General features: G+C 36.7%; 1 protein-coding gene across 2 annotated transcripts in view; it reads left to right on the top strand.

Annotated features, from left to right (window-relative positions):
* MIA2 (MIA SH3 domain ER export factor 2) overlaps nucleotides 1-22271 on the top strand; it is a 36365-nt gene that overhangs the window by 10221 nt on the left and 3873 nt on the right. For both annotated transcript variants that reach the window (XM_005417479.3, XM_031064414.1), the window contains exons 7-26: nucleotides 1003-1134; nucleotides 3552-3573; nucleotides 3691-3779; nucleotides 4177-4248; nucleotides 4919-5029; nucleotides 5360-5431; nucleotides 5848-5952; nucleotides 9470-9592; nucleotides 10176-10299; nucleotides 11128-11174; nucleotides 11353-11443; nucleotides 12651-12789; nucleotides 14383-14484; nucleotides 15813-15873; nucleotides 16183-16218; nucleotides 17139-17206; nucleotides 17857-17939; nucleotides 18295-18426; nucleotides 19943-20095; nucleotides 21436-21567. In XM_005417479.3, the coding sequence (XP_005417536.1) occupies nucleotides 1003-1134; nucleotides 3552-3573; nucleotides 3691-3779; nucleotides 4177-4248; nucleotides 4919-5029; nucleotides 5360-5431; nucleotides 5848-5952; nucleotides 9470-9592; nucleotides 10176-10299; nucleotides 11128-11174; nucleotides 11353-11443; nucleotides 12651-12789; nucleotides 14383-14484; nucleotides 15813-15873; nucleotides 16183-16218; nucleotides 17139-17206; nucleotides 17857-17939; nucleotides 18295-18426; nucleotides 19943-20095; nucleotides 21436-21567 (1894 nt within the window). The remainder of the gene's footprint in view (nucleotides 1-1002; nucleotides 1135-3551; nucleotides 3574-3690; nucleotides 3780-4176; nucleotides 4249-4918; nucleotides 5030-5359; nucleotides 5432-5847; nucleotides 5953-9469; nucleotides 9593-10175; nucleotides 10300-11127; nucleotides 11175-11352; nucleotides 11444-12650; nucleotides 12790-14382; nucleotides 14485-15812; nucleotides 15874-16182; nucleotides 16219-17138; nucleotides 17207-17856; nucleotides 17940-18294; nucleotides 18427-19942; nucleotides 20096-21435; nucleotides 21568-22271) is intronic.

The raw sequence follows: 22271 nt of genomic DNA, 5'->3' as shown, positions 1-22271 counted from the left end.
CTGGGAAGGGCTGCGCTGGGTGAGTGACGGAGTGACGCGGGGCTTGGCGCAGCCCCCGCGAGGGCCGGGGTCTTGAGCAGCGCTGCTGCCCAGGCGCTCGGGCACGGGAGAAATCGAAATAAAGGCTTAAGTGCACAGCACCGGGTCCTTAGCACGGGTCACGTGTAGTAAATTGGAGCCACATGGAGCACGTCGTATCTTTGAGCAAACAGATCCGTTTACAAATGAAACGCGAGTGTATCGAAGTGTTTAAGATGTGTTAAATCACCGGTGTGTTCAATATGTTATTTTAGCATGAGGTTGGTTGAACAGGTTTTTCTACCAAGCAAGTTTTCTACCAGACAGTTAAGAGGTACTTACTATTGTTGATTCTTCCAGCAGAGAAATGTGTAAGACAACTCAAAGGAGAATTTTCCATAGTAAATTCTCAGTACCTGAAGAGGCCAACAAAAAGGCTTGAGAGGCGCTTTTACAAGGGCACATACTGATAGGATGAGGGGGGATGGCTTTAAACGGGAGAGGATGAGTTTAGGTTAGATAAGAGAAGGAAATTCTTTACTGTGGGGTTGATGTGGCACTGGAGCAGGCTGTCCAGAGAAGCTGTGGATGCCCCATCTCTTCAAGTGTTCATGGGCAGGCTGGATGGGTTTTGGGGAAGTAGGTCCAGTGGGAAGTGTTCTTGCCACTGGCAGAAGGATTGAAATGAGATGATCTTTTAGATCCCTTTCAACCCAAATCATTGGATAATTGATAGTCTCAGAAAGAAAAGGTTTCAGAGCTTTGTCTGTTGATTTTCATATCTTGTTGGAACTTTTTTTTTCCTTCACTTGGTAAATCTATCATTTAAAAATCAAATACTTCTGTTAATCATTTTCTCAGAGTTTTGGAAAAGAAATAGATATACAAGCCTTGGAAGTAAACAATGTCAACACGTAATCTCTGTTTCTGTGGCTAATATTAGCCTCTTTTCCTTTAGCTGAAGCTTTTTACTTTACTTTTCAGGCTGTGGCTTCACTGCCTGAAGATATGAGACCTGGGCCTGATCTGTATGGTTTCCCGTGGGAAATAGTGATTTGTGCTGGCATTGTTGGAGCCTTGACCATTCTCTTGTTCCTGTACAGAAGTTATCAATCAGTAAGTGTTGGGTCTGACCCCAGACAGTAACTAAGCACCACACAGCCACTCCCTCTGTCACTTTGGAAAGAGGGAGAGAATCAGAGGACTAAAAGTTAGAAAACTCGTGGGTTGAGATGAAGACAGTTCAGTAGGAAAATCAAAAGCAGTTCATGCAACAAAGCAAAACAGAGAATTGATTCACTGCTTCCCATGGGCAGGCAGGTGTTCAGCTATCTCCAAGAAAGCAGGGCTCCGTCACATGTAGCACTTACTCTAGAAGACAAACTCCATCACTCCACACCCACCCCCCCCTTCCTCCTCCTTCCCCTCAGTTTTCTGTGCTGAGCACGATGTCAGCGTGGTGTGGGTTATCCCTCTGGTCAGCTGTGATCAGCTGTCCTGTGTCCCCTCCCAGCTTCTTGTGAACCTGAAGCCTCCTTGTGGGTGAGAAGCAGAAGAGGTCTTGACTCTGTGTGAACAGTGCTCAGCAATATCTAAAACATCCGTGTGTTTTCAGTGCTTTTCAGCACAAGTCCAAAATACAGTCCCATGCCAGCTACTGTGAAGAAAATTAACTCTATTCCAGACAAAACCAGCGCAGAAAGTGTTCAAGTTACTTGCAGATACATAGAGTATATTAATAGTTTGCATTGAAGTTGTTATCCTTCCTGTTCAAGATAGATAATGCTTCAGAGTTTTAAATCTATTGTGATTTAATTTAGAGTCTCTGTAAAAGAGAAGTTGAAAAGTCTGTTTTGTCAGAATAAAAAGTGTTTGGACATGTAGTGAGTGACTGTTGTAAGAGGAAATGCAATGAAACTCGCTGCAGTAAGGCTTCCTCTTTTTAATTTCTACAGTGGACTTTCAAAGTCAGCCCTTAAATTATTTTCACAGGATACAGATGTCTTCCCTAGGGTGTATGTATTGCTGTGTGTATTGATATCTCTGTGACTAGCCTGGCCATAGCCAGAGCAGCTCAGGTCTTTCAAGAAAAAGCAATCCATGTGGTTTCCTGTCAAGGGAGGCATTTTAAAACTCTTTGAGCAGTGGTGCCTGGATTCTGTTTATTGCAACACAGCAACATTGAACCAATTTAACTGCATGCTTTAATCCGATGACTTTGAGAGTTGCAGTACTGAAACCTTTCAATGCACAAATCAGATAGTATTTTTGAGGTAATGCCTATCTTCTCTTGAGAGTAAGTAAAGATCTGAGTAATAAAAGTTGCGTGCCGTACTTTCCCTGCTGCAGAAATGGGGTGAGTATCAGTAATTCAGTATTCTAAACTTCTTCCCATTTTTCACATACTCTCATACAGTCATTGTGATTTGGGTAGTAGGTGTAATGATACTCATGTTTTAAGACTGGTTCCATAGCTGCTTAGTTTTTCAGATATGAGCAACTGCATTTTTAGGGTTTTAACATGAACGGACCTTCTCTGTAAGGGGATCAGTGTTTGTGTAAGTTAATGTAACTATAATTTGGTCGTACCTTTTGTTCTCTAGAGGTATCCCTCTGGGTGATACAAAAGGCATTTGAGCTGAAATCATGCAAGCAGCTAGCCTAGTATTGTTTTCCTCCTGCACATGCCACTTAAGGCAGGAGATATTACAGAAGTTATTGATAGCTTTTTCAGTCATCCATACTTAGAACTGCACTGGCTGCTCCTTGAAGAATTGATGGTTACTGAAAAGTAATGGAGTAACTAAACATCCATTGGGGATGATAGGATAAAAGTATACTTACAACTTTCTTACCCTTTTTTCGTTATTTGGCTTTAAATTAGGAGGAAACAGGGAAGATCTGAGGGCCCCATTGTTACCTTAGGCACGTGACCCAGGCCCAGCCGTGAGAGAAATGCTGTGTTGGAACAGTTCTGTGGGTTCAGCCAAGTTCTGCCTCTCCTGTAGAGGCCATTTGTGACAGATTTTGCCCTGCAGTTTGTTAGATTTTAATTCTAGGGCACTAGACCCCAGTGGCAGCTGCTCACTTGGCACTTGAAGGATGCCCATCAGGTAGTACCTTACTGCAGCTTTAGCTGTTGTGTGTTGTAATGCCTGGGAGATCTTTCCCAATAGGAAATCTGAGCTCACGTGTGGAGCTTCCCCCTCCCTTCACTTTTCTACTCTTCTGACTGTGTGTTACGTGGTGAATACACAGAGGTGTGTTATTAAAGTGATCCAGGTGAAAACTAATCTCCTTTCCCCTCTTTGGTCTGATAAGAGTGGGAGAAGGACAGGGCAAACACACAGACATGGAGGGGGTGAGAGCAGCGGATATGATTGCCTGTTTTTAGTAGGAGCCATATTTATATTCCTTTTTTAAGTTCCATGGTTAAGCTTGGCATGGAATCACAGCTTAAAAGATTAGTTTTCAGATACTATGTGAGAGTAATTGATCAGACATTTTCAATATTTATTCTCTTTTTTTCCCAGGTTAGAAGTCGACTTTATGTAGGTAAGCTTATTTTTGATACTTCATTTTTCATATTTCTCTGGAATATGACTTTATTCTTTCTTTTTTCACCTTTAATTATTTGGATGATGCAACATTTGCTTGTCTTTCACTTTTTAGGAAGGGAAAAACAGCTTGCCAATAAAGTTGCTGAACTAGTTGAAGAAAAATGCAAAATTCTTGAAAAACTCAGCCTCTGCAAAAAAGAGGTAACGGTCCTCATTTATTGCTTTCAGATGTGTTGTAGAAATGGATTCTATCAAGTAAAGTATTAACTTTTAGAAAAGTAAGACGTTTTAAAGCTTACAAAGGGATTCTTCAAATGCTTTTTTCTGTCAGTGTCTTTAAGAGCAATTAAGGTGTTAGCAAGTTCTGACTTCAAACTTGCAGTACAACATATTTCACTGGAAGCAACTTCAAAATGTCTTTTTTTTTTGTTTATATCACTGGGATATTGTAGTAGGGTTAAGGCTTTCCTGATTTCCAGCAAGGTGCATTTGTGAATATTTAGGTGATGTCTGTGTTTCAGACTAGAGCATTCCAAATTAATGCTAGTATTTAGTTAATTATTTACCTATATTCTGACATAAAGTAATTCCTTTTCAGTTTGAAGATTTACAGTTGTCTCTGAAGGATGGTAACACTACGAAAGAATCAACAGATGCATCTTTTTTTGAGGTAAAAAGATTAATGGAAATTGTTATTTCTACAATATAAGGCAATATTTTGGGAAAAATGTGGCTCATATTAAAAAACACCCAAACAAACTAAGTAAAAACAATAGCAAAAAAAGTCAGACAAACCCAGAAACTCCAATGCAATAGTTTTGAGTGGGTTACTGAAAATGACTTAATCATTTAAATTATGAGAAGCCTTTTTTAACAATTGCATTGAGGATGAATAATACTAGAACAAATGGCATATTGGACAATATTTGAGAAGTAAATTGTTCCCATTTCTAGGAGAGAGGGTAGTGCATGAATTTTTTTTTCTCACATCTTATCTAATTCAAATAATTTCCACAGTCTACAGGTGCACAGTTTGAAAGAAAAATTACCACTACATTGTTTATATCCCCCAAACTGAGAATATATTTGTGGAAGAGTTCTGGATAAGTGAATCAAATACCTAATAGGATCTTTATAATTCATGTTAAAAAAAGCAAGTAGGTTTATTTCATTTTGCACCTCAGATCCTGCAGAGCTAATTCTTACAGCTTTTGTTCATGCAGGAGTCTCTAGAGTATTTGAGTGAAACGTACTTTGCTGTCATATTTAAAATATACTTGTTGTCTTCATATGTAATTAATATCACATGTTTTATTAACTCACAAACCAACTTGATTTAGGAAATGCATGAAAAGCTGAACAAGTCAAACTTGAAACTCAACGAGGAAATAGAAAATCTAGAAAAAGAACTGGAAGAAGAAAAATCTAAGCAGTTGGAAAATGATACCTTGGTAAGAATAAATAGAATCCTGTCTTTCTATTCATTTAAGAAAAAATTCTCACAGAAAAAATCTCTGCAGATAAGACAAACTATTTTCTTTGTGTGTTCTGAAATAAAAACTACACTTTCCATTTTGTCTTCCCTGTAACATTAGAAAAATGATAAAGGAAAATATTTAAAAGAAGAAAAGCTGGTTTTGTTGCAACATATTTTTACACACATTTTTACTGACTCAGCAGTAGAACTTTCTCAGTTTAAAAATAAAAATAATTTTATCAATTGCCTAGACATTGTCAGTCAAATATGTGAAAGAAGGTGTATGACAACTAATAATTTTCAGGTGTCTGAAATTCAGGAGAAAGTGGAGTCTTTAGAGAATGAAGAAAAATCTATCCAGTCACAAATTGATGAGGTATGTATAACGTTTATAGTTTCTCTTTTCAAATCTTTGCAATTTCTATATTCCCTATGTAGTTACTGCTTTAATTTTTTTTCTGTTAGGGATGCAGAGATCGTATGCTGTGTAAACCAAAAGAGTTTGTAAAGTTATTACTTTGGTGTGGCTTGATTGAGCAACTTGTAATTTCATATAGTGATTGGCATTTATTGAGAAGTAGTTACCTTGTCTTTTCTTGGTTTTCTTACTCCTCAATGATACATAGTATTGTGAAACTACAGTCAGCAAAAACTGTTGAAATTGTAGAGAAAATGTGAGAATATATATGTAGCACAGCCAGAAAACCTAAGACAACTCCGGTAATACCATCATGACCCTACCTATATCTTCACCAATACCATTTAAGCAACAGACTTTTTAATTTCACTTAGGCCAAGTCCACCCTAAAAGTGTATCAGATTAATACTGAGAGACTCAAGACATCTGTTCAAGATGCAGTAGATGAAAACAGCCATCTCCAGGAAAGTGAGAAACAGGTAGGTTCTTCCTAGCCATCCTTGGAAATACTGTGTTTTCCTATGATAAATATGATTTCTCCAAAGAGCTCATCCTCAACAAGTTTACTAACAACCTGTTGTGTGTTTTAGTAAATGGAATGAGGAAGAGGACATGGTTTTTAAAACAATTTTATGTTTGTATAAAATAATTCTCTTTAAAAGAAATGCAGTAGTTGCAGTTTGTGGGGAATCATGCATGGAGCTCAGTGGAAGGAGTGCATGTGCTAATGTAAGTCTGGTAAGAACTTTGCTGAGATCTGTTGGAAAGCAGAAATACCTGAACAAGTCTACTACTAGGATTCTCTACAGAGGCAGAGAGAAAATTCTTCTACTTGATTTAGAAAAACAAAGAAATTGAGGAATTGCAGAGTATTCAGAAGACAGGTAAAAAACATACTCTAGTACCACTGTAGATGTATTAATTGAAAGTCAGATATGTAATAGAGAGGAGCAGAAAAGATTGTTACTTCCCAAATTTTAATTGTCTGTTTTCCTCGGTGCTGTAGCCAGATCACAAAGAATGCTGAATATTTTAAAATATTTAGTATATGCAATAGTTGTCCTGTGCAATAGGTTGCTTTACAGTGCAGCTATTTCTTTTTTTGTAACAAATAGATATTTTATATGAACATGTAATGTTCTGTGTAATGTTAGTTTGAGGTGGTTTGTTGTGGTTTTAATGGATATGTGCTTATTTTCCTGGCTGATTGATGATCTGAGGAATATTATCATCCTGTTGTCTGAGGAATAACCTGATCGATACTTGCATGGGGGAAGGAGTAGTGGTAGTGGAAGTACAGGCCTGTTGCTTTTTAGCAGTCTTATAAAAAGGGAGTGCTTTAATCCTCTCTGTCGAAACATGGTGTATGTCAGACTTAGTGGTTCAGGAAAAAAGAAAGGGATACTAGAAATAATTTTTTTTTTTGCAGGAGGAATATTTCATTTCTGCACAACTCTGTTAGTAAAACTTGATCTTGTTCCCTAATCCTAGAAGGAGTCTATGTTTGTGATTAACAAAGAAAGAAGACAGTTTTGTTAAGAGCTGTGGGTGGAGAAGCAGTGGATTTGACTGTTATAATTGTGAGATTAAGCTACTTGAGAATGATATTCTTTCGAGAGTCTGTTTTTTTTTTTCTAATCTCTACATCCTCTTCATTTTTGTGAGGAGGAAGGGTCTGGTCTCAATGCTTTGTTTCAAATGTGACAGTACTCTTATGTAGTAAATTTTGAGAAGCAATACATAAATTTTTAATAGACAGGAATTTTCTATTTATTCCCCCCTGTGGTAATTTCTTGGGTTCAGATAGAAATAATCCAATTATTTGTGTGTGTGACAAAAATCTTCACTTTCCTTCCTTTTTAATAAAGTAAAAAATAGTACTTAGAGATAATACTAAGTGCTGGCAATTGCCTATATTTCTTAGGCAATCATTTTATATCAAGGAAAACCAGGGGAAAAAAAATCAGTAAAAACAATTTTCAGTGTTTAATTGCCACGTTCCTAGGTGAAAAAAGTTCTTTTGCATTCCTTCCAGATAAAACAACTAGGGTATAAGTATTTCCTTAGCCACATTATTTAGGATTAATTGCTACACTTTGTTGTTAACTGAGGTTTGTTGCAGTTTTTAGTAGTTTGAGAACATTTGTGCATATTGTAGTTTGTTGTGCTTTTTAGTAGATAAATAACCTAGTGTTATTTCTTGCTGGAAGCTGATAAGTAAAAAAGAGAAAGTGTCTGCTTTATTTATTTGTGTTCTCATTTCTGAGGTGCTTTCTAATTGTGAGAGTTAGTAAACTATATCAGAATATCCATATCCTACTTTGTTTTTCTTTCTTATTTTTTTTAAGATGGAATTTCACGTATGCTCAAAAGGTAACAAAGGTGTTATTTGTTCACAGAAACTAGAGTCCTTTCTTCCTCTGCCATTTGCATAAATGGGTCATGATCATCTGGCACATCATAGCTTAAATTTTATAGGAGATGTGCTGTTTCAGGTTTGTGATGTGTCAGAGAGAGCACTGGGTCTTTTAGGTTGAACAAGGGAACTGTTAATGAACTTCTGTGCTTTGCTGGTTTTTTGGTTTGTTTTTTTTTCTTCTTCAGGAACATTGGAAATATGTATTGCTTTAACTCATTGCAAATTCCTTGCTGTCTCTCTTTATTGTAATTCTTACAGGTGTATAAAGTCATGTAAATTTATATTCTCTTTGGCTTCATGAAGAGGAAATCTCTTAAAAGTCATCTTTTGATGATGAAAATTATAAAAATAGTTGTTTGTGTATGTCTTCTGATCCCTAATATGTTGTTTACATGCTGCTGCAAATGCATACGTGGCTTTTATGGCTTGGAGAGTGCAATTGTGTGCCAAGAGGCAATGTGTGTTAATTCAATTCTAGTCACATACCTTTTGTTCTATGCTGTCTGGTTTCTCTTTGATAAGTAGTGTTCAGGCTTGCTTGTCTATTTGCGTGGCAGTTCCCCTGTTTAATTACCATTTTCTGGTTATATTTTTAGTATAACTGCCTGTGACGTTCTTACTGCTCAACTTAGTTGTTCTTTTCTGTACATTTACTGCTCTTAAATTGATTGTCTGTTGTGCAACTTCAAGCAGTATTTTTTGACAGACTCTTAAGACAATTTGGTTGTACTTTACCCCATGTTGTGGTAGCACGTGTTTTGTCTTAACAGAAATTTGCATCTGTTCAATTTTGTTCTCACGATGTCATGAGTTAATATGTTGCAGTGGTTGTTTTTAATAGCTGATGATGAGGTGTTCTAATCCCTTTACTCTGTGACATGAGATTTTACTAGGGAATATCTGTAAGATGTGACCGTGGAACCTACCTATCATTTTAGTTAAGCACAGTCAGTTGCAGAGATACGTACTAGTAGGTGTTGATTACACACAGCTGTGACTTTCATTAATGGGGAAGCTTTCTTAAAATAATATTTTAAAACTACTTCAAGAGGTGTGGAGGAAGAGAAATAGTACAGTTTTGCGAGTCACATGAATATAAATAACTGCCTAAAAGCTTCCTGTTTTCCCTTACTTCTTTGACCGCTTCTAAGTTGAAAAGACACAGGCACCACTTCAGAAGTGTGTATTCCTATTGGGGTATGTTTTCCATCCATTCTCCAGTGTATGTCATTGTTAAATAAATTGTCACTATTTTGTATTCATTGCTATTGTCACATCAAGGTTTTTAAACTTCAGTGGAATAAACTAAACACATGCTATAAATGCTTAAAAATATCCTAACAAGTAATTACAGTGAACAGCTATAGCAGCTAAAGCAACTGAACTACATATGGAAGTCTTAGTTTTCAACTTTTTGGCTAACTTTTTTGTAGTCTTATCTCTGTTAATTCTTACTGGTGGGTGAGAGGTTTAAATCCCACTTATGTATAGCCAATACCTGTAACAGGCTCAGTACTGTTCATCCTCAATTCTTGGTTTTGTAGACAGTCACACTAATCTGGTATTTCCCTTTTTAGCTTTTACAAGAAGCTGAAGGATGGGGTGAACGACTTAGTGAACTAAATGAACAAACAAAGATGTTTGAGTCTTCTAAAACAGATGTAGAAGAAGTTTTGAAAAATAAAGAGAGCCAAATCAAGGTAAATGATGACATTTAGGATTGAATCAAATTATTCAGACTGATGCTAATCGTAGAGTTGCAAGAAAGCCTGACAACCTCTCTTTGTCTTAATATGCCTTACACTGTTTGAGGCTATTTTTTGCTGTCTCTATTCTCTAATGTAATGTTTCTGGCTAATTAAAAAAAGGTTGCTTAGCAGCACGATGGAGTTGTCTGATAAAGACAACTAAGGAGAAACTCTTTTAGTTCTGATAGAGTATTGGCTTTCCCCCCTGTCCCCAGTTTGTAGTGTGGAACTTGAGTGTATATTCTTATAGTTGTGTATATATACAAGCCACAAGTTGTATATATATACAAGGCACACTAAAATCATCCATGCTTAGAGCTGTCTGAAAATTCTTCACAAGGATGTGGCTGTTGACCTGCAAGTACATGCTTTGATAGAAAAAGTATTATCAGACATCTAGAATCTTGTATGTGGGGCTGACTTAATCTACTAAGGGAACTAAATAAAGGACAGAAATCTTAGAAAGTAATTGTAATGATAGCTACGTTTTCATTGCTTGTATTTGTTTGTGAGGTTTTTGTGTGCTTTTTCTTAGTCACTGACACAATATATACTGAATATGAAAGACTGGAGTTCAGCAATACAAGAAGATGGTGACACTGAAGACAACCACTGGGACACGGATATAAAGGGGGAAACAGAGAATGGAGAGCACTTAGGTATGGTTTCCCTATTTAAATATTTAACAGATGTTTTAGAAATACAGAACTGACTAACTGCCAGGAAAGTTGCAAGATTAGCTTTATAGAAGTCAGATTTTTAAATCTCACCCAATGTCATTCATGTTGGACAGAGATGTCCAACTGATGCTTGGACATCTCTGGAATAGCAACCTATTTTCCTGTTCAGCACTGTGTGGCATACAGACTGTCATAGAGCAATGTAAAGACTCAGTGGTCAGTCTCTTGGAGAATTCTGCAGCATGTGTCTGTATATTAAGCAGTGACTTTGTGGCATTTCTAGGTGGAAATCTTGCTTTTATTTATTCTTCAAGTTCCTCCCAGCAGTAGTACTGAGGGTCCTTAGAGCCTAATTTTTGCTTCCTTATCCTTACAGAGGTGTTACTTGTTGCAGGCAGTGTGATAGCAGTGTCATCTAAGGGTGTAGATGTGAGTCCCCTTAAACAGCAACACAGAAAAGCCCTTTTTCCTCCTCCTTCTTGCTGCAGCTTCTTTTTTTGCTGGTGCTTATGGTATCACAGGGCACAAGCCCATCAATCTTACAGCGTGTATTCAGCATCTCACTGTTAGCATGACCAGTCTGAGTTGTGATTGACTGGCAAACAAAGCACTACAATGGCATATCTTCTACTCACACCCCTGCTTTGTTTTTGCTCCTTTATCCTCCAAGTATGCTGTGCCTATTGTTGGCATACCTATGTTGTATGTTGGCATTGCTCTTGTATAAAAACCAAATAATAGCAGTAAGCTCTGTCACAAACCCTTTCATGCTTTTTACATGATTTATTGTTCTATTCCTTCAAGCAGATGATGAGCAAAAACGAACTGTAAAGAAATTGATCTATGCTGCAAAGGTACGTGATTTTAAGAACCTTGTGGGTAGAAGAGGGGAAACTAATATGTAGTTATTCTGGTAATATCAGTATCAGAGTTCAGCATATTTTAATGCTTAATTAGATATTTTTGCATGCAAACACTTTCTTAATCTTGTAATCTTATAATGTTCTCCTTTTTTTTCAATTTTGATTGTAGTTAAATGCTTGTTTAAAGACCATGGAAGCAGAAAGAGACCAAATGTATTCAAAACTGTCTGATGAAAATAAAGCTAAAGAAGAACTTATGGGTAATTAAATTCTGTTTTGCCTTTAAGATGCTGCTTTGGTAAAATGGTGTTACAGGCTGCAAGTATTAATTCCAGTAAAAACTGAATTAAGTTTACAGTAATAACTACTTGATTTTTTAAATTAATTTTTAAGTTGCTTAGCTATTTTAAATACATGATTTTACATGTGGAGCAATCAAAGTCATAATTTGGTTGTACTCTGTTGGAATATTCTGTAACTATAAAGGTAGCTGTAGAATCTTAAAATACAAGAGCAAAGTAATGTTAATAAATACATAATACCTCCTTTACATAATTTCTGGACATAAAACAAGTTTTAATCTAAATTTTAAACCATCTATTAAAAGAGTAGCTTAATTATAGTTAGTTTGTAATGCATGCAAACTCAATCCTTAAAATAAAAAGTGCTGCATTTAGTGAATTGAACTTAAAAACATCTTGCTGTTTTTTTCCTCTGTTGTGTAGGACATACTGAATTAAACCTTATGAAATGAAAACAACTCAAGTTCAAATTAAAACCTGTAACTAGCTATTGCTTTCATAATCACAACTGGCAGAGTAGCCAGCACTTGTGAATGTATGGCTTAGTTATTTGGGTGGAGAAATGCTCTGTCAGACTGTATTTTTCAGTTTCTTAACAGTCCTTTAAACATATTCCTTGTGCTAGTGAGTTCTCCAAATTGACTGTAGCTCTGTCTCATTAAGATGTTCAAACTTAGTTGAAGCTTTATTATATTTCTTGAAAAGAGGCACAGGAATAGTAAATAGGAAAAGAAACATGACTTTGAATTCAATTTGGAAAGATAAGGTAGTTTGACAAATCTGAGTTACCCATTCAGGCTCTTGAGGAGGACCTTGTATAGGTTAATCTGCAAGAGCATATGGTGGTGCTAGTTGTACTCCTTTAGTCAAATAATTACAGTAGTAAGAACCCTAAATGAAAATTTAGACTCTGAATTACAAAACTGAGTTGTTTTCAAAGAAGTTAGGTAGCTTGGAGCAAAGGCCTGATACACGCACAGGGCTGCACTTCGTGGTAGGTAGAGAGTATAGTTGCTGGTTTCTCATTTTGTGTCATATATTGAAATATGTTAACTTTGTATCTTGTGTTACCAAATCAACATAGGATCAAAGGTTTTTACAGACTTTTGTGTACTGAAATATTTTCAATGTGTTTTCCCAATATAATTATCTCTAATTTTGACAGAACGCATAGAAGCCCTCCAAAGCCAGCAAGCTTCCTTGCAGTCTGAAAATGAATCTTTTGAAAGCGAAGTTCAAAAGCTTCAGCAGAAACTTAAAGTAATGACTGAGCTTTATCAAGAAAACGAAATGAAACTACACAGGTGCTGGTTCCTCTTCTTATCTTCAGTGCTTGCTGTTTGATTTGAATGTAACTCTGATTTGGGAGACTGAAAATTACTGAAAGTTTGAATACTGCTTTCCAGAATTTTCTGAATTGTGGAGACAGTTTATTATGCTTTCATGCACATTTGTGTTTACAGTAGTTTATAGAAACTGTTTGCATGAACCAGTTAATTTTAGGACTTTACCACAAGCAAGTACAGAAACAAAGAAGTAACAGATTTTTAATCTATGAAATAAGGCAATTAAAGTAGGACAGCTTGATTATTTTTTCTTTAATTGAATTATTATATGATGTGATACCTCTGTCAAAGTTGCTGAAAGAAAATCAGTAGGTGCTTTAACTGTGAGATATATATTTATATAATAGAGCAAGGAATGTCAGAGGAATGACAAGATATATATAAAACTAAACTTAAAACATAGGCAAGCTCTTGTTGGTAAGCAATATAGAGCCTTTGGGAATCAGGCTTTCCTCACCAAGAAAACCAGAATATAAAGGCTGTACTATCTGCCTCACAGTCAGAATGTTTGTAATGTAGGGATTATGACCTAGTGATTGAAATCAGAAATATGTTTAGGACTAGAAATTAAAGTTGATTGGTCCAGGGCATATGGTAACCTTCAGGAGTGTGTGTGTGGCAGCAGGGTGCATCACTTTAGGGCATGGTAGAAAATTACAGTTTTACTAATCAGAAATTATTTCTTCAAAGGGTGGGCATAATCTTGAAGGCAGCAAGAGAATTAGCACAAGACTAGATCCTGTACTGAGCAGTGTGCAGGACCTTTTTGAAGTATTACTTTCAGTAATCTACTCTGTAGCATGTATCTTTGGGTAGATATTTAGCATCTTTGTAGATGCAATAAATCCTAGAAATCACTGCATTAGTATTTTGATGTTTTAAAAAAGAGCAGGGAGGGAGTGGGAAGGAACCTGTTAAAAAAAAAGATACAATAAGCAGGCAGAAAGCAGACTGTGTGGATGATATTTAAAAATAACCTCACTAAAACTCAGCAAATGTACACTGCGTATCAAAGAATTTTAGAAAAGCCAAAAAGGAGTGGGGAGAAGCAGGTGGGGTGATGTAGCAGCACAAAACCCCCTTAGAATTAAGGCAATGTTTAAAAACTGAATCTGTTCTAACAGGGAAAATGAAAAGGTAGGAAACGAAGATTGAGTAGAAAAGAAATTTAAATCATGTTCACAAGATCCACGATTTAGACAGCTTGATTGTTAAAAGCTGCTGTTCACAGGAAAATGTCCAGTTTATCCATTCAGGGCTGTACTCAGCAGTAGTATCCATGTGTGTTCTGCAGAACTACCTCATGCATGAGTTTTTTCTTCTGTAATGCCCAATAAGGCATTAGGATAAAAAAGGAGGACCTGGAGAGACTTCTTTTTTTAAATAACTAATAACAATCTTTTTTTCCTCTAGAAAATTATTTTTAAAAAATACCAGAACTCTGACTGTTAGTGTAGTTTGGGTTTTAGTTTGTTTGATATGATTTGTGGCTGCTTTCAAAATTGTTGACTTGAAACAAAATTAACCATAGTTTTTGAATTTTGTTTAAAGGAAGTTGACAGTAGAAGAGAGAGAACGTCTACAGAAGGAAGAAAGGCTTTCTAAAGTAGATGAAAAAATTACTCATGCTGCTGAAGAACTTAACACCTACAGGTAATTGCAGATTTTAGTTGTTGTTATCACTTGTTCCAAAGTGAAGAAAGTACAATAGAGAATTTTAAAAAAACACAGCATAAACAAATGTATTTTCTTCTAGTTTCTTTGTGGTGTATGTGTGTTAGACACTGCTTTGTGTGTAATAATACAGACTCAGGGTGCTTTTACTTTCTTTAAAAGTTAAAATGTTCAAACATTTGGGTGTTGAAGATTATGGCACCTGCTCTTCCATTAGAATCCTAATTGTACTGATACAGTAGCTTTAATGGTGTGGTAGAAGTGGGTCTCTAATCTAGTTTCCCTTACTGAACAAAGCTAAAAATAATAAGTTCAGAGAATGTTGTGAAATAAATGGAATGTTCAGTTTTCCTACTGAGCTAACATTTATGCTGTATAGTTATAGTATTCTATTTCTGTTTCTCAGAGCTTTTCAGATAGTCCTGTTGCTTAGAAATTATTTACCAAAATATTGTCATGGGTGAATATTTGCTGTAGCTGTTTCTTAACTGCTTTGCTCTGGTTTTTGTTACACCAGCTGTGTACCTCCAGGTTTTTTCTGCATTTCCTCTAACTGTGGCATAATTTTTCAATATGTAATGTGTATTTGCCATTTCACTTCATTGTTTATGGGGGTAGGGTTCAGTTAGTTAGGCCTAACTGAACAGTAGTGATCAATACTTCTTCTTTGTGGACATTCTTCAGTATCCATAAAGGAGGACAGAATTCACTCTTCCTGATTTATCCAGAACATGGATTTTGTAGGCATCCTAATTTTAAAGATAATATTAATATTGCAAATTGAGTGTAACCAAGCAATGTCTGTGTCTTTGGCCCACCTGCTGAGAAAATGTAGAACCCAGAGAGGCTGTGCACAGGGCAGCTGGCAGCCAAGGCGGCATCAGACATGAGGTCTTGAAGTAACTTCAGTGCAGGTGCTGCCTGTGCCTGTCCCTCAGGACTGACTGTGACAGTCTGGTGCTCCAGCCACATCAGTTCCTGTGCTGAGCTGGGTGAGGCTGGCTGGCATGTGAGAGGAAGGACAGGACAGCCTTTATGCTGGAAACATCACAAACCACTGAAAAGTTGGGGGTATGTTGGGGTTTGGGTTCTGTTCTCTTGTTTGCATCCCTGTTTGCCTCGAATGTAACGCGTAGAATTTCCACTGTTAGTATAATTTTTGGTATCCCATGGGCCTAAGTGACAATACTGTCTTTAGGATTAAAAAAAAATCTTAATTACACCTTGTGGCTATTGTTGAGTTTATTGTCTTCAAAACTTTTCCTGCACATTTTATTACAATACCATAAATTCTCATTTTGTTACAGAGAGCGAGCAAAGGACCTGGAGGAAGAACTGGAGAGAACCATTCGTTCTTATGAGAATCAGGTATTTTGTGCTTTGTGACAACATCCATGCCAGCAGGAGGGATTTACTGCAACTGGAATACCACTTGCTGTTAGCTTGTGAAGTGTATTTGGCTTGGCTTTGTTGGGTGTCTAATTTTGCCTCGCCCTCCCTCTTCTTAATGTCATCTGGTTTTGACAGACACGATTTCATAGCAGAGATCACCAGATAACTTTATTGAAAAGTTGAATTTTCAGTTTAGGCACCTCATTATAAATTACTCACACACATTAAATTTACAAAAAAGAGCATATAATCATAAGTTTTGAATAATGAATCTCTCTTTCACAGATTACTTCACATGAGAAGAAAGCTCATGATAATTGGGTAAGTTCTAAATACTGAATTTTCTGTGTTTTCTGCATCTTCATTTTTCATTATTTGAAAAGTTTGCTTTATCACCTTTTGGTTCATACTAAAAACAGGTCATCAAAATTATCTCTAACCTTTCACTTTGAAACATATTTCTTGCATAAATCCACAAAAACATGTTGAAAACACTTCTGTTATATAAAATAGTTGGAAAAATTAAACAGGATACTTATGAACACAGTAGAATGATAGTCTTATATCATTTGTTATAGAAATAAATCTGCTGGAAGAACATGACACCATATAACAAATGTGTGACATTTTGCTAATAGTGAAAGCTTTTGGCCTTGTTTCAATGCCATTTTGATATTTTCTTTGGGTGTACTTCACTTCTTTTATCTACAAGTAGAACACATTATGTCCTGTCAGAACAGTATGTTCCATTGACAGCTTCCTAACAATGTTTCTACAAAATTTGGTTTTGCGTTTTTTTTTTCCAAACAGGAAAATTTAAAATATCTCCTGACTAACACATTCTTCACTTTAACAGAATGTCTGAGATAAAATCCTGCTAAAAGCTATGGTGCTTTGTGGTCATAATTCCAGAGATTTTATCTATCTGATTTTAAAATACAACATTCTTACATAGAATTTGAGACTTCAGATCTTCTGTAGATGCTTCAAAGCAGGTATAACCAAAGAATTCAATTTCTGAAGAACCTGCAGGAAAGCCTTATCATTCCTCCAAAATTTGAGTTTTAGAGCTGCTAATATAATTTGCTGACATATGTGAGGCTCCATACATGAGTCATATCTTGTGAAAATGCAATTTATACACTTCACATAGAATGTCTTGGACCTAGGACTTGTCATATTTCTGAAGCATTTAATCAAAAAATAGCAATATCTAAGCCTGGTTTTTGTCCTTTCCAAAGCTGACAGCCCGAGCAGCTGAAAGACACCTCAATGATATAAAAAAAGAAAATGCACATAACAGACAAAAGTAAGTGCAGTTCTTCTCCACTCCTAAACAAATGCAGTTTGGCATGTGTTGGATTTTGGCAGATTGATGTTTTCTGTTTATGTATTGTGGCCCAAACACAGCAGAGAGGTTACAATGTTTGAGTTCTGAAAGAAGGGGAGTCACTTGAGCTTTCCTGTAATTATGACATGCAAGAAAGTAAGAACTGAGGAACTATGTGAAGTATTGAAATACCTCAGGAAAGAAGCAGAATGTAGTACTAGAACACAAATGTTGGGGGGGGGTATTGTTTGTTTTAAGTAAGTAAAACTATTTCATAGCTTATCTCAGAAGTTAATGCTGAACGAACAGTTGGTGGTAATTGAGAGGAACTTTCAGGTGTGGGGTTAACTTATACTTGGAGGGCAGTTAGAGTGATGTCATACCAGGAATGTGATATCTAAAATGCAACCTCGACTTCTGAATTACAGTTTAAACACAGCAACATAGAGAAATACTTTCAAGCATTTTTAAGTTCAGAGTACTGTGACATCCTTTGTCATATTTATTTAGGAAATAAAATACCTTGCTTCATTAACCGGTTAGGTAGAAGGCCTGGCAGTAAACAGTGTAGTCTGGTAAAGCTTTTGCATTTATTGGTCACTTACTGCTTATTTGTTGTCTCTTTGCAGATTAACTGAAGCAGAATTTAAACTTGAACTTTTAGAAAAAGACCCTTATGCTCTTGATATTCCAATGAGACCATTTGGCAGAGGTACAGTATTGAATTGTAAAATAGAGCCTAATTCTTTTGGTTTATGGTTTTGCTTCCCAAGACCACACATATTTAATTGTTTGAAAACTATCTTGGCCATGTGTATGTACAAATACCAGTCATTTAAAAAAAATAATTGGGTCATAAGTGACTCTAGGTCACATCAAGTATTTTGTTGAAACTAAGAGCATTTGTATTTTTGATGAGAGTAGACTGGGAATATGTTACACATAGTAATGAGAGCACAGTTTTCATTTAGTTACACGGTTTAGTTTTTAACTTCACATGAGAAGTTATCTATACAGTTGTTAAACTAAGTATTGTGAACTTGAGTATTTTGTTTTAACTGTTCCAGAGCATTCCCCATATGGACCCTCACCAATGGGCCGGCCTTCATCTGAAACAAGAGCTTTTCTTTCCCCTCCAACTTTATTGGAGGGTCCTTTAAGGCTTTCACCTATGCTTCCAGGTGGAGGAGGAGGAAGAGGTACAATTCTTAAACTTGAAAATGTATCTATTCTGGATTTCTCTCTCCTCTCCTATAAACCTGTCACACCTTTTCCTCTTGTTAGTGACAAAAAGTATTAAAACAACCATTTCAACATCAACAGTTAATTGGACAAACTCTTCCTGTTTTACAGCTTGCTTCTAAAGCTTTTTAATGTGTAACAATGCAATTGGAAATCTAGTTTTTATTGCTAGGTTGGTCAGTGGATTCATTTTAGAAGCATAAATTAAGAAACGTAAAAAGCCAGACTTATCCCTTGTCTTTTCTTTCTTGGACAGATGGGGTTCTGAAATAAATGTGATTGTAAAGTAAAAGGGAATCAATTATTTTTCTGAAGAAAGAATACCACCCCTTCCATCTCATTGGTCTACAGTCTGTGAAAGAATGTTGTCAAAAACACGAGGTAGTTTTATTGGAAGTTGTGGTATTAGAAAGTTACTGGTTCAGTAAATTGTTTCCCTTCCCTTTGCTCTAAATTTGAAGTAGCCATCATACATAGAGAGTGTTTCTTTCTACTTATAGAAGGGACCAGGAGGGTTGTGTGTAAGGAGGACAATTCAGAAATTTCAGAATAGGTGAAAGTAAGCTGGGGTTGCATGGGTTGTAAGGGAAGAAAAATACCCCCCATTCATATTTCTTATGCTGATGGAAGCAGTTTAGGTAAATGCTAGAGTGAAGTTCAGCATCTGTTACAGGTAATAAAGAAGCTACTGTTTAATTTATTTTTACCATTGCACCCACTGAAACCTCTACTTAATTAGTGGGAAATCTGTTCAAATTTCTATTCTATAAGGATTTCAGTAAGTGCAATTATAGTACTTATCTCAGAGTGCACAAGACACACAATGGCTTCAAGTTTTAGGTTGAATTATAGCATGGAGAATTAGAGAATTGTAGCAGAATTCAGTATTTCTGTAATTTTTCAGACCCAGTCTGTTTTAGAGGAAGCTTGCAATCTAAAATCACTCATTTTTATGGTTCTTATTGCACTTGATTATGTGTTGACCTGGCCTTAGAGGATTTTTTTTTGTTTGGTTTGGATTTTTTGGTTTGGTTTTTTCCTTCTTGAATAAAGAATTAGACCCAGAAGAGTGTTGAATGCAGATGGGTGTTTTATGATGCCGGTATTAACTCTCAGCGTACTAATTGTTAGCTTGATTAGCAGCCAGTTTTTATCACTGAGAGGATTATTTATCATGAGGGTGCTGGTGTTTGGTTCACATTAACTGAAACTTGTAAAATGATTAGTTTTTTCAAAAGCATTGCAGGTCCTCTATGCTGTGCTGTTACTGAGCTAAGACTTTTCACTGCACACCTTTGAACATTCTCGTGGTCGGTAGCAAACAGCCGGGGAGCCCCGTGGAGCCAGCACCTCCTGTGACCTGGCAGTGCTGGCATTCCATGATCTGTTCCACTGTTTCCAGACTGAATGAGGAAAGCCAAGGCAGAGGATTTAAAACACAAGGGTGAATAACTACTCCATTTCTTCAATTAGGATCCAGAGGACCAACTGCCATGTATGAAGCTGGAAGTGAAAGAGGAGAGCTGAATTCTGATAGATTAACTGATCCCCACAGACCACCATCAGATACTGGATCCCTGTCTCCTCCTTGGGAAAGGGAACGCAGGATAATTCTGCCTCCACCAGGTAAAAACTCTGCTTAGCTACTGTATCCGTGGAAAAGAGCAGTTACTGACTTGCAGTCTATATATTGAACTATTTGGGGTTTAAAAATATTAAATGTTTTCTTGGACCTGCACATGCAACGGAACTGGTTTTTTTAAATAGTAGTTTTTTCCTCTTCTTGAACAGCGTGATTCACTTGCACTTCTCTGCTATCTTTTAAGTACATATTGGTATTATCAAGGGACAATCAACTGTTTGGTTTCATCATTTTACTGGAAGTTTGTTTAGTGCATTAAAAGACCTGTGTGGGCTGGATAGAAGTAAATTATCAAGAGATTTAAGAAGTAAAATTTATTTAAGTCTAATTTATTTAAATAAAAATTAGACAGTGTTGAAAAAATTTATTTTTCAAAAAAAACCCATTTATATTAATAGTACAGGAGTGCATTCATCCTCTCTGGCACGTGTTTTCCTGTTGATACTGTCTCTTCAGTGATTAACAGCAGCAAAATCAGTCTTCATTCCCACTTCTTCAGCTAAACATCTGTATTGCACTTAACCACTCAGGGAAGGCAGAGATGAGTTAAGAGGATTCTGCTGATATTTCTCAAGGAAAAACTTGGGAGAATGGATAACCTTCCTGGATACCTGTAATAAAGAAGAAAAAACATTGCAAGTTTAGAAAAAAAAAAATTAGGTAACCTCAGTTATTACTGCAGCAAGCAATACACATCTGTGTGAAAGCCTGGTGGTAGAACTCAAGGTCCTCTCAGGATGCAGTTTCTCATCTGGCAGGTGTGCTCTGTTGACAGGGTCCTGCAGAGAGGTAGTTTGGTTTCCTTAGCCTTTCCTTTTTGTTCTTAGCCCACCTTTGTCTTTGGATCTCACTGATATGGTTTTTCTTGTAGCTGCATGACAGATTGCTAGATCTGATGCAGGCAAGTTGGTGGAAACGTATTACAGCACTATGAAACATAATGGAAAACAGTATTCTTACCTAAGAATGGCTTAAAACATATAGTACCTTATTTTGTCTTCCATCTTCTTTGCTAGGCTGAACCTTTGTTTCAAAGCCCCACTGTTTATAACTTAGGCAATCATAACTTTTGAAATTCTGCTGTATGTTAAACCAAAAATCAATGAACTTTTTCTTTTGCAGCTCTTTAGAAATATAAGCAATTGGATATACTTGGTGGAATTCCTCTGGGTTATTTAAGATTTGTTTGCTCACCCCAATTAATAGACACTTAGTATATTTACAAGAGCTTAAGATACCCAGAGAACCTTTCTGGTCTAAAATTGTGTGGAACAGAAGGAATAAATCTTCATAGACCTGTTTTTTGTGATTTCTTCAATGTTAGGTGAGCCTTATGCTGATCCAGCTCTTCCTGCTCGAAGACAAGAAAGATTTTTCCCTAATCCTCCAAATACTGGAAGACTTTCTGGACCAGCAGAACTACGAACTTACAATGTTCAGTCTTTTGATAAAACAGGTGGGAGTTGCTTCCATGATACTCTAGAATGGAAAATCCCGGTGTAAGCTGACTGTGCATGGTAAGCTGTGGCAAGAGGACAGGTTTTTAGCTACCACAGACCTGAATTTTCATTGTGTAAGAAACATTTGAACACCTGCTGGCCTTGATGCAGCCATTCCCTGCTGGAGCAATAGCCCTCCCTGCTGTCAAGTGGGTAGGATTCTGTCAATGGCAGTCATCAGGTATTTTTGAAGTCTACCCTCACTGTTCTGTATATTGGTTGAGAGTCTGTTTTTGGTCCCTGCCATGAGGCTTATCACAGCATTAAAACATGACAAAACCATACTTGCATTTCTGTGCCATATTTGGTAAGGTTAGAAAGGCTCAGACTCACAGAGAGTGAAACAGAAACAGCCAAATGTTCAGGTGTCCACTGGCTTGGTGCACGGAGGCAGAAGGTCTGAGGCCTCTTCCTTCAAACTGTTGACCATAGTGGCAGCTTTTTGTAGGTCACAGTGAATTGCCCCAGTTTAATCACACTTTTCACTGACCCACTAGCTTTGAATTGGCCAATTATGTACATTTTAGTTTGTGACACTTGGCAACTGCCAGAAGCTCATAGGTAAAGTTTGGTCACAGAGCTTCATACTTACTAAGCATTTTTCATCTTTCTGTAATGCCCTGGTAAGTCACATGTGTCTGATTCATCAGCAAAGTGAAGC

This window comes from Geospiza fortis, unplaced genomic scaffold (genome assembly GCF_000277835.1).
Source record: "Geospiza fortis unplaced genomic scaffold, GeoFor_1.0 scaffold54, whole genome shotgun sequence".
NCBI lineage: Eukaryota > Metazoa > Chordata > Aves > Passeriformes > Thraupidae > Geospiza > Geospiza fortis.
The sequence above is the reverse complement of the archived record's forward strand: the minus strand, read 5'-3'. Positions and strand labels throughout refer to the sequence as shown.